Source organism: Centroberyx affinis, unplaced genomic scaffold, assembly GCF_046629955.1.
Source record: "Centroberyx affinis isolate AG114_WGS23_722 - 3 ecotype Tasmania unplaced genomic scaffold, CSIRO-AGI_Caff_v1 ptg000804l_1, whole genome shotgun sequence".
Classification (NCBI taxonomy): domain Eukaryota; kingdom Metazoa; phylum Chordata; class Actinopteri; order Beryciformes; family Berycidae; genus Centroberyx; species Centroberyx affinis.
Window position 1 is genome coordinate 312,768 of NW_027279407.1, and position 14,690 is coordinate 327,457.

At 43.1% G+C, this 14,690-nt stretch overlaps 1 protein-coding gene across 1 annotated transcript in view; it reads right to left on the minus strand.

Moving 5' to 3' along the window:
* Positions 1-14,690, minus strand: part of dnah9l (dynein, axonemal, heavy polypeptide 9 like) — a 40,443-nt gene that overhangs the window by 6,808 nt on the left and 18,945 nt on the right. Inside the window, exons 41-72 of the mRNA XM_071520479.1 lie at positions 14,469-14,617; positions 14,202-14,352; positions 13,586-13,717; positions 13,273-13,446; positions 12,851-13,055; positions 11,636-11,801; positions 11,371-11,473; positions 10,766-10,903; positions 10,480-10,581; positions 9,988-10,149; positions 9,276-9,359; positions 8,772-8,881; positions 8,462-8,624; positions 8,134-8,257; positions 7,558-7,700; positions 7,190-7,351; positions 6,877-6,936; positions 6,608-6,781; positions 6,296-6,442; positions 5,888-6,001; positions 5,529-5,672; positions 4,923-5,105; positions 4,353-4,454; positions 4,032-4,166; positions 3,647-3,817; positions 3,294-3,426; positions 2,572-2,674; positions 1,941-2,063; positions 1,614-1,818; positions 1,041-1,205; positions 805-945; positions 32-202 (exon numbers count right to left, since the gene is read on the minus strand). Coding sequence (XP_071376580.1) covers positions 32-202; positions 805-945; positions 1,041-1,205; positions 1,614-1,818; positions 1,941-2,063; positions 2,572-2,674; positions 3,294-3,426; positions 3,647-3,817; positions 4,032-4,166; positions 4,353-4,454; positions 4,923-5,105; positions 5,529-5,672; positions 5,888-6,001; positions 6,296-6,442; positions 6,608-6,781; positions 6,877-6,936; positions 7,190-7,351; positions 7,558-7,700; positions 8,134-8,257; positions 8,462-8,624; positions 8,772-8,881; positions 9,276-9,359; positions 9,988-10,149; positions 10,480-10,581; positions 10,766-10,903; positions 11,371-11,473; positions 11,636-11,801; positions 12,851-13,055; positions 13,273-13,446; positions 13,586-13,717; positions 14,202-14,352; positions 14,469-14,617 — 4,539 coding nt within the window. The remainder of the gene's footprint in view (positions 1-31; positions 203-804; positions 946-1,040; positions 1,206-1,613; positions 1,819-1,940; positions 2,064-2,571; positions 2,675-3,293; positions 3,427-3,646; positions 3,818-4,031; positions 4,167-4,352; positions 4,455-4,922; positions 5,106-5,528; positions 5,673-5,887; positions 6,002-6,295; positions 6,443-6,607; positions 6,782-6,876; positions 6,937-7,189; positions 7,352-7,557; positions 7,701-8,133; positions 8,258-8,461; positions 8,625-8,771; positions 8,882-9,275; positions 9,360-9,987; positions 10,150-10,479; positions 10,582-10,765; positions 10,904-11,370; positions 11,474-11,635; positions 11,802-12,850; positions 13,056-13,272; positions 13,447-13,585; positions 13,718-14,201; positions 14,353-14,468; positions 14,618-14,690) is intronic.

The window sequence follows — 14,690 nt, forward strand, 5'->3', positions numbered from 1 at the left end:
ACACACACACACCACAGACACACACACACACCTGGAAGGCTAGCTGTGCAGTAAACGTGAGCTTGTCTCTCTCAAACAGGCCCCTGCTGATGTAGTTGAAGGTGGAGTAGGTAATGCAGTCTATGAGCGTATTCACTCTGCTCTTCACATCTTCGCAGGCCTCTGCCACATCCACCGCCTTGTGGAACACCACATTAAAGGCCTGAGAATGAGAAAAGGTTGAGGATGGGTTTGGGGGAATTGTCCCTTTATTAGGTGGCTTACCATGATCATGGCATAAACGCTGCATGTTATATAATAGTCATCTTCAGTTAGCCAGAGGTTACCGTATGAACTTGAGTGGGTATCAAATGACATTACACTCAATGAAAGATTATAGTGATGTGTTGGCTAAGTCTTGCATCATTTAGAGACCTTGTGACAGAATATGGGTGTATTGCTGTATCACATTGCCACATAACACACACAATGCACATACAATATGCTTTACTCAGCTGGGTGGGCTCAAATTGAGGCTTGGTTGGGAAAACCAGGAAGTCCATTGACTTTTGATTTATAACTGATTTATTTGAAATATAGAGGTAGAAACTAATTTTGGAAGTTGAATTCTTTATTGGCACTGTTTTCTTTTGAACAGATATTAGTGAGTTGCCTTGTGTTTTGATCATTTTGATTCTTGAAGGGATTCTTTTATGTTATAAGTTATAACACAGAGTCAGTGAGTGCTTCTGTCTCCTACTAATACATTAGGTCACTCATCCATCAGTTACAGCTTACACAGTGAATCCTCGACCTACTCGTTACCTTGAGGCTGAACTGATACATGGGGTTGATCTTGTTGAGATCGTTCATGATGAAGTAGAGCAGAGAGGCTCTGACAGCGACGGGACGATAGTGTTCTCTAGCCTCGTTGATCTTCACCTCGTTAACCTTGGCCTCCATGACCTAGGTGTGAGGGAGGGAGAAGAGAGGAGGATGAAGAGAGGAGAAGAGAGCTGGAGGAGAATAGAGAAAGAAACATGTGCCCTACATCCTGTCACCTTCATCTCAATCTCAGCAGCAGTGTGCTTGGTGGTCTCTAGCTTCTCCACAAGGACGTTGTCTCCCAGGAAGTTACTCTCTGCGGCAGACAGTCTGGTCAGCAGCTCGTCCTCTAGAAGCTTCAGCTCAATCTTAAACAGGTTCTGCTGTTTGGTCAAGTCACTCTGAAGGGTATTCACACAAACATGTCAATGTTAAAAGCAGCAGCAGCTGTATTATGTACATAGCAGTATTTCCCCTATAGTGACTAAGCAGTGATGGGACAAAATGGAATATTATAAAAATTATAGTTTAGCCTAAATTTTTATGTTTTTTATGTTTACAATTACAGGTTTTATCATAATAAAGTACCCAAATGAGGACAGATAGAACCAAAACTGGGGCCTAAAAAGGGAAGGTTATGTCCAATCAGAAATTACTTCTAGCCACCATTGCTATCAAAATATAATGTAGTAGAGAAAACCCATAAGCAATGGTAAACCCGAGTGCAAGAGGAGTAGGATGAAAGAGAGTGTAAGAAAGTCAGAGAGAACCAGCGGGGAGAGGGGAGCCAGTCAGCTCATCTGCCCCACCTTGAGGTGCTCGAGGTCGGGTCTCTCCTGGTTCACCACCTGGGCCAGGAGCTGGTCCTCCAGGCCATCCCTGGTCACAGTGAAATTGATGAGGGTGGTCTGGGCTTGGATCTCTGGCTTGTAGTGAGGATTGGCCAGTTTAGTATGGAGGATCAGTCTGAAGCCTGGGTGGAAGAAACACTCCTTATCCCCAACCTTTATACAGCTGTGAGAGAGAGGGAAACAGAGAGGAGCAAGGGTGGAGTGTGAGAAAAGGGAAAAAGAACTAGAGAGACAGATGGTCTATGTGTGTGTGTGTGTGTGTGTGTGTGTGTGTGTGTGTGTTACCTGCCCTTCTTGATGGTGTGTCGTCCCAGCAGAGGGTCTATAACAGGGTCAATGGTCTCCTCTAGGTTCTCTATGAGGACAGTGTCCCCTGTCACCACCGCCTGCTCTATCACATCTACATAGCTGAAGCGACATGCAACATTAGTAAATTAAAATATGACAAAATTAATGTCAGATATCTCTGATGGAGAAAATATTAGATCATATTCATTTCTGCCCAATGACCCACTCCTAATGACAGCAAGTCTATATTTTCCAGTAAGAATAATTGGATCTCTACTGGAGGTGAAACATCAAAGATGGAATTGAACTATAGTGTTAGGCAAAGTAATGTGATGATGATCTAGTGTGAGTGAGGCTTGTATTCTCAAGCAGGAGCTGCTACCAAACAACTTTCACTACTGTACATAAAACTGGATTCATAGTAGCAAACTGAGTATTTACATGTGGAGACTAAATGGGCAAAAATCTAACAAGAGTGTAAAGAAGGGGATCCCAAACATTTTGTCATGATATACAGTAGTATGACATATACTACACACATACAGTATGAAAATGAGACCAGCATTTTGAGCAGGGCCCAAAGCCTGGATTGACCTGAGATAACTGCGATAGAGAACATTCCACTCACCCTTTCTGCCCTAGACTGACCACCTTGAGGCTGTTGCCATAGCGACTCTTGATCCACTTGATCCCCTGCAGCTGAGGGTCAATAAGGAGAGGCCAGCGCTCACCTGCGGGGATACACACAGATACCATGATCCATACGGGGGGGATTTGCCTTTATCGTGAAGCAAACCTGGATTTCAACTGTTTGCATTGCCCTTGAGCAGAGCACTTAACCCCCAAGTCCTCCAGGTGAGCTGCTCAGTAGCCAACAGCAGAGGGCCGTGTTGGACTGTGTGGACCAGGCAGCTCCAAAGTGTGGATGTGTGGATAAAGGTTAGAAAAATGATCCTTGTTCTTATGCCCCATTTTAGTAACTCTGTCTTGTAATGTAAAAAGATAAATCATTTTAGTGCTTGTTATGATTAATCACCAATCTTTTTGATAATCATTACTGCTACAAGGTGAGAATGTGTGGATAAAGGTTAAAAAAAAATTATCCTTACTCTCAAAAAGTAAATCAAAAAATGCCCCATTTTAGTAACTCGGTCTCGTAAAAAGATGAATAATTTTAGTGCTTGTTATGATTAATCACCAATCTTTTTTATAATCATTACTGTCTTGTTCCTGGATTGAGTTTCCAGATGGATGGGTGGTTATGTGCAGTGAAACAAAGCAGTTCTGTAGCTAGGGAACAACAGACTGCCATCACTGTGGTGGCAAAGTACATGTGAAGTCTCCACTCACAGTTGGTGAGTATGGTCGCATTCTGAGTGGACATTTTGTCCCCTGGCAAGCCCTCGTTGTTCCACTGGGCCACCGTAGCGTCATCAGTCAGCATCGACACTGGATCCAAGTCCTCTGTCATAGGAATGGGCACCTGATGGAGGGATGGGGAGGAGGGGTGGAACAGATAGAACAGAGAGGCGTGGGTGCATGACGGGAATGAGGAAGAGAAAGGGAGAGGTTATTATGGTCATCTTATGAGTCTCTCTCATCTGGATAGGGATCTGAGGGAAGGATGGATGGATTTATGAGTGTTTTTGCAGTTTTAGAATAATTTGGGGAGAACTTTTAAGTGTGTTTGAGGTGTGTTTAACCTTCTGGCTCCGCAGGAAGGGCATCCAGAGGTTGTCCAGATGCTCCCTGTACTTCTTAGAGAAGGAGCCGGCGTAGGAGATGAAAGCTGCTGTCAGCAGGACGTCACCGCAGAGAGTTTCCTCCTGTTCATGGTACTGGGCCACCGAGTGGGCCCAGCGCACATTCTCACTCTGGAAGACACAGACACACACACACACACACAAATACATAGGCAGACACAGTGGACAGTTCATTAGGAACACCACCTTATTTCCAAAATACTGTAATACTGTAGGTAATGCATACAAACTAGGGTATGTGTATACAAACATAGTGTAGTAGCTTGAAATCTCCTTTCAGAAACATGAATCAAACTGATTTCCTATTGGTCGCTGTCTTGCCCACCTCCAGCCCTTTGACCAGCCGATTGGCTAGTTCTATTGTCTTGTTGGTGCGGTTGACCTCATCCTGACAGCGTAGTTTCTCTGAGGTGGCTCTCTCAAATGCTGCTGTCAGAGTCTCCAGGCTGCCGTCCAGCTCCTGAGAAAGAGGCAGAGAGGAGGAAAAAACGACTTTTGTCCTCTAAAACATTTCATATAAGCAAGTGAAAACTAGCTTAGCAGAGTTACATGCTTGCCAGCTGTGAGTGTCTTGGTAAATGATGTAATAAAATGAAGAAGAGGAAAGAAAGAAAGAAGGAAGGGAAGAAGGTTTGGACAGACTCACAGCTAGTTTCTTCCTGATGACCTCTAGTTTCTCAGCAGCCTCGGCCAGATCAGCATTGGCCTGAGACAGAGACATCCTCTTCACCTCCACCTCGCAGAATACCTAGAGACACAATACACACACACACACATGCACACCACACACGGTGAGGTGTGACTTGAATAAGTGTTACTCTGTTATCCTGATGACTAGTAGAAATACTATCCATCAACTTATTCAGGAGCGTACCTATAGTTTACTGTAATTGGTAGCATGTTTGTCATTCTGGCCTGCAGACAGGTCTTGTGGGATTGAGACTGGGTAGATACACTATGGGTAGAGCTTAGAACATGCCTCACCTATATCTGTATCTATAGAAAATTCTATGCATATATATTTCAAATCATAGAACAAAGACATAGATGCAGTGTTGTACTTACAAACATCTATCCAAGGCAGCGCAAGAGGTGGGGAGAAAGGAAATAACCTATCAAACAACAAGAACACAGTGCTGTACATTGAAAACCAACACACACTGGCACAGCTAGGTTGACACTAAATATGTATGACAGTTTGTGTGTATGGGTGTACCTCGTGGAAGCGTATAATGTTGATGACCCAGGCACAGAGCCCCGCAGCAGCGGAGGATTTGAGACGTACAAACTCGGGGTTGAACTCTGGGTCACTGAGGTAATCGTCTCTCACGCACCTCACTGTGGCCTCAGGGATGTGCTCTTTGTCAAAGTTCACCAGCGCCTGCAGGAACTCATCCACCTGGACGTGTGTGTGTGTGCATAGGTGTGTGTGTGTGTATGTGTGTGTATGCATGTGGATTAGTTAAAATGGCTTCACTTCACTATGTCCAAATATAACACCTTTGGAGGCTTTCTAAAACAACATGGAGCGTAAAAAAGAAGTGGTAGAAAATAATAATATGCTAAGCTACACACAGCACTGGCAACTATCTACTGCAACACAGCATTTCCCACAATTTCTCAGGTTTTCAGTAATGGTGGAAGGTCAGAGCGGACAAGGGACGTGAAAAAAAGCAGCAGAAAGTCATGCACATGTGACACTTTTAAAATCTTATTTCATCAGTTTGGGGAATTTATTTGTGATGGAGTTGTCCGATTGTGTGGTGGGCTGCTACTAATAAATGTCTGGGAAACACTATAAGACATCACCATAAAAGCTCACCTTGCTCATGACCACCTTGGAAGCCTTCCAGCTGCGATCTTTGGGGATGCGGCCCTGGGGAGACAGCAGCACCAGAACAGCTGCTGAGACGTTGGTGACAATAGTCGGAGGGTTGGGGAACGTCCTCAGCTCAGTCAGGTTCAACTGGATGGGTACACACACGTACACACACACAGACACACACACAAAGCGTATATGACAAATAAGCATATGACAAAGCGAACTTGAATTTGAAGACTCTCAAGCACATACACACACATGCACAATCTCCCATACTTTCCAAATATTCAGGTTTTATTTTTTACAGTTGAGGTGACGCTATTCAGGTGTCTGTGTTCATGTGTGTGTCAGTGTGTTACCCTGTTGAGTGTATTGAGGGCTGCGTTGGCTGCCTGTAGCGCAGGCTCAGCCTTGGCCAGGTCGTCCTCACTCTCCTGCTGCTGCTTGGTCACCTCAGCTTGGATCGCTGCCACCTGAACAAACAACATCAAGAGAGACACTTGAAGGTGAGGTTCAATCAATGTACTTGCAATGAAATGGGCTCAAGTCCTTTGTCACATGTAATAACCTCTCTCTCCTATATCCACTGTTTTTAATAGAAGAAATGCCATAAAATTATTCTCAAAATGGTTGGAGAGCTAGGAGTTTATGCTTATTCTACTGTTGCGCTTACCGTCACTCTGGGTAAAAGCGTCATAAATGCCTAAGATGTTATGGTGCTCAAACAAGGTTGAAACCCCTGAATATCCACCCACACACACTCCTACCCTTTGCTCCTCAGCATCAGCCACAGCCCTCTCCTGGTTGAGCTTGTCGGTCTGTTGTCCAATCTTTGCGATGAGAGCCTCTGTGTCTGTGTTCCTCTGCCACAGCTCCACTTCCTGCACTGCTAGCTTGGCTTTCAGGTCCTCCACCTGACACAGAGAGATGGAGAGACAGATAGATGGGGGATGTAAAAAGGATGAGAAGGGCAAGAGTGGGCAACGAGAGAAGACAGCAGGTTGGTAGGTAGACAATGCAGATAGGTGGATGACCCACCTTTTGTATGCATTAATGCAGTACAGTGTATACTCTCTGACCTGTGAGGCAGTAGTTTGTAGTTTCTGTAGGCCGTTGTCTAGCCTTTCCATCTTCTGGGTCAGCTCTCTGCGTTTTGTCCCCAGCAGGTTGCCATACAGCTTCATAAACTCCAGGAAACTCTTAGGTGTGGTGTAGTTAAAGTGCTTCTCATTCTGCTGGTACTTTACACTCACCTAGGGTTTAGTAAAACAAGGTTTAGCACAAAGAGATGATGCCAAAGCACCAGGAAGTGATGGTATCAGCCATGGTGGTTTCCAGTAACTCTCACCTCGTTGACACTGGTGTGGGCATAGGAGATGAACTCACTGATAGATGCCCGGACACATGGCTATATGGCATAAACACACACAGGGAATTATAAAGGCAATTTTAGGCATCTGTTAGACTGTTAAACTTTGAATTTCTATCAAAGAAATATTGTTCAATTGAATTCATATTTATGGATATGACTGGTGTACTGTAGTTCTGTCTTTTCCACCATGTTGTCCTACAATTAAATGATGAATGCTTCCCAAAGAGAAAAGTTTTATTAAAATTAAGAACTAGTGGTGAATATGAATGCTGGGTGAATGTGTTGTCACCTCCAGCCCAGGTATCTTCTCTATGAAGGTAGAGCTGACAGACTGCAGGGCGAGCTGAGGCCAGGGGTGGAACCAGTCTATGGCTGTACAGTTCACCAGAGCTGGAAACTTCCGTGCACGCGTACGCAACGTGAACCCGACTGGGGAGAAACACAAGACCACCTGGAGGACAGAGAGGGTGGTGATGGAGGGAGAGCATGGAGAGAGATAAAGATAAAGACCGATAAAGACATGATGGAGATGGTAATAACAGAAAGGCATATTTTAGTGTCAATGATGTGAAATGAAAATGTGCTTGAATGAACAGCAGGAGTCATGTCATGTTTTGATGCCATGTGTGACTGTATAATGTAAATAATATTCCAGACCTTGAGCTGTCGTCGTATCCTCTCAATAAAGAAGCTCCAGCAGTTGTCTCTGGTGTCGATGAGTCCTAAACCTCTCAGCTCCAAACGGATAGACGTCACGATCATATCCACCTCCTCGTCACTAAACAGGTCTGGAATATCTCCTAAATGATAGAAACAACGCAAGCTCAATTTATTTGTGCCTATGTATATAATGTAAATATAGTAGTCAGTAGATTTCCTAGCATTGTACTGACTGCCACTGCTTCTCCTTTTTGGATTCTGCCTGCCGTTTCAGCTAATTTCTATTGCTCACTGGCACTCCTTGTATGCTAGCTATGTACTGCAGATTATCTAGTACTTGCTAATATGCAAGAAGTCATGCACAGTACATCCTTAAATATGGACTGGTAAAATGTTGAATCTTTCAAATCTATGAAAAAGTTTAATTAATGCCTTGAAGGTCTTTGACATTCTAGGACCCTCACCAGAAGAAAGTATGCACATTATGTAGTATTGACTAGAGTATTTACACACTACAGCAGAAATCCTGTGCTCAAATGAAAAGTCATCCTAGGTCAGACAGTGTAACCAAACCTGAGGCCAGCATATCATTGATGAGCACCAGGAAGCGTTCATCTGGAATCTGGGCGTCTGTGTGGAGGAACACTGTCCCAATATTCTTCACCCCCACCTTGATGTACAATGCTGCTATATCACTCTGGAGAGACGAGTGGCACCAGAAAAAGGACGAAGAAAGAGTAGAAAAAAAACAGCATAGAGAAAAGGGAGATTGTAAATGAATAGAACATGGGAATAAGAACAATGTGATAGGTTTTTAAGAACATTCAGGGCTACCAATCCTATTTCTGATGGCAGTGTATTGACATAGTGTATGTACATATGTGTGTATATGCACCGTTACCTTGAGGTCATTTATACCATAGCCTTTACGCAGAGTGATCTGGAAAACTTCCAGCATGCTGAGGAAGGCAGCCAGCCGACACAGACTCTGCTTCCCGCTGCCCCCAACACCCACCAGCAGGGCGTTACCATGGGGGGCCTCTAGGATACGGCTGATACGACACCTAAACACACATACCAGGATGAATAATGTGTGTGTGTGTGTGTGCGGTCTGTGATTTTACGCTGTGTAAATCATCCCTTGTGCACGTCAACAGACATTTTGTGTTTGACCGTAGTTTGCGTGCTGTGTTTGTGTGTGCATGTCTTACACATGTTGGATGGCTTCCTCAAACAGTACCAGGTTCATGACAGCATGCAGTTCATTATAATGCTCCAGAGCATCAGTCAGTGTCTTCTGGAGCTTCTCCCAGTCTGAAGCCTGACAAGACAGGCAAATAAACAAATTGACTGGTCTAATTGTGTAAAGGCATGAGCGTCCTAGTCGCTCTGTGGCAGCTTCCAGATACTGTAATGAAATTAAGTTCTTATCAGGGCTGGGGTTGATTCACTTTCAAATCCAAATCAATGTAAAAAGGAAGAGCAATTCATTTGCATTCATCCTCATTCATTTCCTCAAAGATTGGACATGACAGCAGCAGTCTCCTGCTGCCGTCCACACACTAAATTGATTGAAATCAAAGACAATTAAACTCACCCATTTTCTTTATCACACATAATGGAGAATAAATGGGTGCTTGAATCCAGCGACATGGCGTCCAGCTAATTAGAGCTGACTAGATCTAACCAGCCCTGTGTGTGTCAGTGTGTCTAACCTGGTGATAACGAGGCTCTCCCACTCCCAGAGCGAAGTGACAGTACACCAGAGGCTGGTGGATAAAGATGGACTCGTCTATTCCCTGGAGGAGTGGGGCAGACACAGAGGGACAAAACAATAAAGAAATCACCAAAAACAAGCACATGCTGAACATGTCAAAGTGAAACTGCTCTTCACTGGTTAAGAATAGAGCATTAATTTTAAGTTATGTCACATGTTTCTTTCATATGAGAAACATATGAAAGATTAAGTCATTTTTATCTCATCTTGTTTAGACTGCAATTCTCTCTACTCCTGCCTCAGTCAAAAGTCACTCTCATGTTTCCAGCTGGTTCAGAATGCAGCAGCTACAGTAGGATATTAAGTGATACTAAAGGACCAAATCCTGCCTAATGTCCTGCCATTTTTCCTCATTAATATCCACATTTATGCGGCGTGCAAGTGCTCCAAAATCTAATCAGATTATCTACTCTATAGGGAGTTTAAGTATGACATTTCTATTATGTAGGCTATTGTTCTTGAGCTTACTTTTAAATAAGTGTCATACAAATAAAGTTTATCATTATTATTATTATTATTATTAACTTTTTAGAAAAATATTTTACAATTGACCTCAAGGTGATATGAACCGTGATGCAGCGAAGTTTGTATGTTCATATTGTGCATTTTAGACCTTTTCAGACAAGGGCGTTATGATCCTTATTTCCTACCTCAAAATATCTCTTGCCAGTGTCCAGCAGGATCTTGTTGAAGAGTTCGACATCCTTCTCCTCCATCAGTTTGTCAGAGTAGACCCTGGAGCTCTCATGGAGCCACAGGTGAACCAGGTCTATAGGGTAACGGATACACTCCGGCAGGGCAAACAGGATACCCTACACACCGGGATATATGGAGTGTATAACTATGTGACACACTCAACATTATAGTACCAGTATTATTTGGTACACTAACCTGTCCACAAAAATGGGATCTCTACAATGGACAGTGAGTCAGGTGGATGTGGTTCGATATCTAATATGGGTATTCAGTTATTCAGGATTCAGTTATTGTTCCACTGAATACAATTGAAAACTACATATGGAACCTAAATCAAGTAAGTCAACATAATTCAAGTGACCAATTGAGGAGACGATAATCATTTGACATAGGAGACTTGTATTTTTGTGTTTTGTCATCTGAATGACTATGTGTGTGTGTGTTACCTGGAAGATGTTGGAGAGGTCTCTGAGGTTGAAGATGTAATGGAAGCGGATGGCAGTAGGGAGGAAGTTCTGACTGATTTTCTGGTGCAGACAGATCGCTGCCTGGGTGAACAGAAGCAAAGAGATGGATTAATAGATGCAGACATGACTGGATGGATACTGGGAAGAAGGAAAGGATGGGCAGTGTCAGCATGGATGGATTGACAAGACTAAAGCTTGCATGGGTGGGCGCAAAGTACAGTGTGACATGAGGCATTAATGTAGATGAATGAAACTGCAGGTTTACCTGTATGAGGGTTCCAACAGAGCGCGAGACGCCGTAGCTGAATCCTCCCTGAAGGAAGTGAGCTGATAGGATGCTGGAGAAGATAGTGGCTAATGCATCAGCACTAGGGAAATGGACCGCAAACACTGAGAAATGCCTCTGGAAGGGAGACGGGGAGATAGTTTAAGAATGTGCTGTGAGTTATTTGCCATCAGGGCTGTTAGACTGTGGAATAACCTGCATTAGCATTTTTCAAATCACTTCTTAAAGTGACTTTTATAGAGTTTCTTTTATGTAAACAACTGTTATTAATTGTCCTTGACCCTCTTTATTTTGTTTTTACTTTTATGTTTCTTGCTTTGCTTACATTACATTGCTTTTTGCTTTTACTGTTGATTTGTACTGTTGGACTTTTTTGTGATTAATGGTTCCTTGGTAAATCACTTTATAACTGTATTTTGAAAAGTGCTAACCAAATAAAGATGATAATACTGATGATGATGATGATAGTTAGTAGTGGTTGTAGTAGAAGAAGTAGTGGTGGTAGGAGTATTAACTGTGTGTATACAGTATATGTAGGTGTGTGTGTGTACGCATATGTGTGTTATTATGTATGAGCACTGTACCTGTAGTCTGGGGTTGACAGAGAAGCTCCCAGCTGTTGGGTTCATACAGGTGATGTACTGGCAGTTAGAGATTTCCTTCAACACCAGTCTCTGTCTGTCATACCTATACAGATTCAGTTTATCTTGATTCAACCTAAATCACACCAACCTAAGTCACATTCAGTGTAATTTGTATCCACTGTGCGGTGTATGTGTTTATCTGTATGGGTATGTGACGGCACGTTTATGCAAATCTGTCTGATGTGCATGAAATCAAGAGTCTTACCAGTGGTTGTAGTCGAGGTGCTGGCGTATGAGTGTGTGTGGCTGGACGGTCCCATAGACGTCCACCTCAGGCATGTTGAGGTCATCTATGAAGTAGATGAGTCTCTTGGCGGCAGGAGGAGCAAAGTTACGACCTGCCTTCTTCTCCAGGGGCTTCTCCAGGACACCTGAGGTCCACATGTTGCATAACACAGCTCATGAAAGTGACAAAAAACTGTGGGTAGAGCTTAAAGTAAATGATTTATTCGCCAATTAGTAAATGTGAATTTAAGAGGAGTGTTTCTCAATTCTGTATTTTTAACAGCAACCTATACCAGGAGAAGAGACATGAAAATAGATGGATGAATAGATTTCCAAATTCAGCTGTTCCTGTGATGAATAAAAGCTTGTACTGAAATGGAGTTCTGTGTAACCAATGCAATGTTAAAGGGGAAGTGCTGTGAGCTATTAAAGGGGGTGTAGGACACTCTGGCAGGATGGGCCACAGTGTGTTCAGTAATATATTTAGCATATACAGAGGTTTATTTGCTATCATCATCACTTTAAACAGGACAAGGATATCCACGATATAGGTGTACCCTACTTTAACAAGGGCACCCTGTCCTTCCCCAGAAATAATTGAGGTACAGAAGTCCTTTTTCCCCGTGGCACTGTCACCATGGCACTTTGGACATCAAGAGGTAAATTCAGGTCAGCTATTCTTGGGTGAGACACCTTCACTCCTTTATACCTGTATGCTATCAAACTTCATCACTGTTTACAGCATTTGAAAAAATCATTTTCTACAAATCATGTCTGTTGTTTATAGAGCAATATTTACTTACAGCAATAAAGGAAAGTAAAAGTTCTATTATTGTGAAGATTTAACATTGACCATAAATCTTAGTTCTGTATTTTCGCACAACTCCACAATCCTCTCTTCTTATATAGAGAACTACTCTTTCTACTCTTTGAATACTGATGTCAACATCTGAGAAAAAAATCTCCTTTGATATTTTTTTAAATCCATTTTTTTATCTACCAAAATGCAGAACCTTTTACACACAATTCTGACATGTATTATGACTTATGTTTGCACTTTTACGTGTTTTCAAATTGTTGTTAACTAGCTAGCTGTAACTTGCAATACCACTAACCATGGGACTGTGTAGGATCTGTACTCGTTTTGCTTTAGCACAGTCCCCAAAAACATTTTCAGTCCTGTGAGTAGACTTACGCTGCAGCATGGCTGAGGTGGTGTAGTAGTTGAAGGGGACTTTAGCCACAACGTAGTCCTCCTTCAGCTTGGCTACTTTATCAGACACCAGGATGGTTTTGCCCACTCCGGCGTTGCCCACTAACATGATAGGCTTGCCTCTCTGGAGCAGCAAGTCTATGAAGTAGGTCAGACAGATGGTCTCTGGGGTGTGGACCAACACCGTCTGAAACACACACACACACACACACACACACACACACACACACACACACACACACACACACACACACACACACACACACACACACACACACACACACACACACACACACACACGACATGACTGAGAGAAGTAAGAGTTCATAATGTCATCAGAAATGTGTGCTAATATAATGTAATTCCGTGCTTACTGTACACAAACATGCATCAATACAACACACCTGTAACGGGACATCGGGCTCCAGCTCGAATGGCACCATCCTCTCACTCCAGGGAGAGAACTTCTTAGTGTCGGAGTCTACAAAGTAGTCAAAGACGGTGCCCTGCGAAGGAAACTTCACTGCTCTCATCTCCTTAGACCACCAGCGGCTGAACTCGGCCCGGTAGTCAATCAACTGGGCCAGGGAGAAACACAATATCATAACATGTATTAATAAAATGGATTATCTGATTATCTGGAATGCAAAATAATACTACTGCAAAGGAGGTAGCTCTTCAAGCACACATTCACACAGACACAGACACTGCACTCACATGATCCTGGAAGAGAGCCCCTCCGAAGGCCCAGACGCAGGCAAAGACAAAGTAGATCTCATAGAGTTCTCTGGGAGAGTCAGCTGGAGTGTTCTCCTCTGTCAGCAGGCAGTCCAACAAGGAACACAGCGTCTGATTGGACAACACACAGTGACACAGTGTCTTATTGGACAACACACAGTAATAGTATCTTATAGGATAATACACAGGAACACAGTCAGTGTCCTGTTGAATATCATGGAGAAGACAGAAAATCTGATAAAGCAATGAATTTGAAAAATGCTGATAGATGATTTAACCTAACTGATAATTAATGTAAAATGTATGTGGACGACTTTGTTCCAAAGGGCACATAGATGATTTCCATATTGTGCATCGTTGCAATTCAAATCCAATGTCTGCTGGCACTAATCTCTTTCCACACCTTTTATCTTTAGTCATATTGTGTAATTTCACTTTCATGCCACCTATTATTTTGTTAGGATTGACATCAAATCTCATTTTCAGATCTGTTTTAGATATCTCATTGAAATGCTTAATGTGCATATCAATTGACAAAAGACAATTTATCCTATAGGTGACAGACAAAGCAAGCAGTGTGTGTGTGTGTCATCACCTGCACCATGCTGTTCTCTGGTATAGGAGTGATGGTTTTCAGGTTGCAGCGGACCTGCTCCAGGCAGTAGGGCACATACTTGTCAAACAGAATGGTGAGGTTGGCTCGCTCTGATTGGGCGTGCCGGGTGTCAATCCAGCTTGTCACATAACTGAGAGGAGGGGTGCCAATCAAGACACAAATTAATTAATGTAAATTCAAAATCCCAAACTTTGTATGTGTGTTTGTGTGTGTGTGTGTGTGTGTGTGTGTGTGTGTGTGTCTTACGAGCTCCAGCCGAGGTCCTGTGGGTTGACATAGAGTATTCCTGCCCGGGACACAGTAGCAGGAGTAGCAGCCTTCAGGTGTGAGATCTCAAAGAGTAAACGCATGGAGGAGGACAGACTGATCCTCTCATTACTGGCTAGAGTCAATACCTGGACAGAGAGAGAGGAGCAAGGGCTTGACATTTATTCTTGAACCCAAGGGGACCTGATCGGATCTCAAACA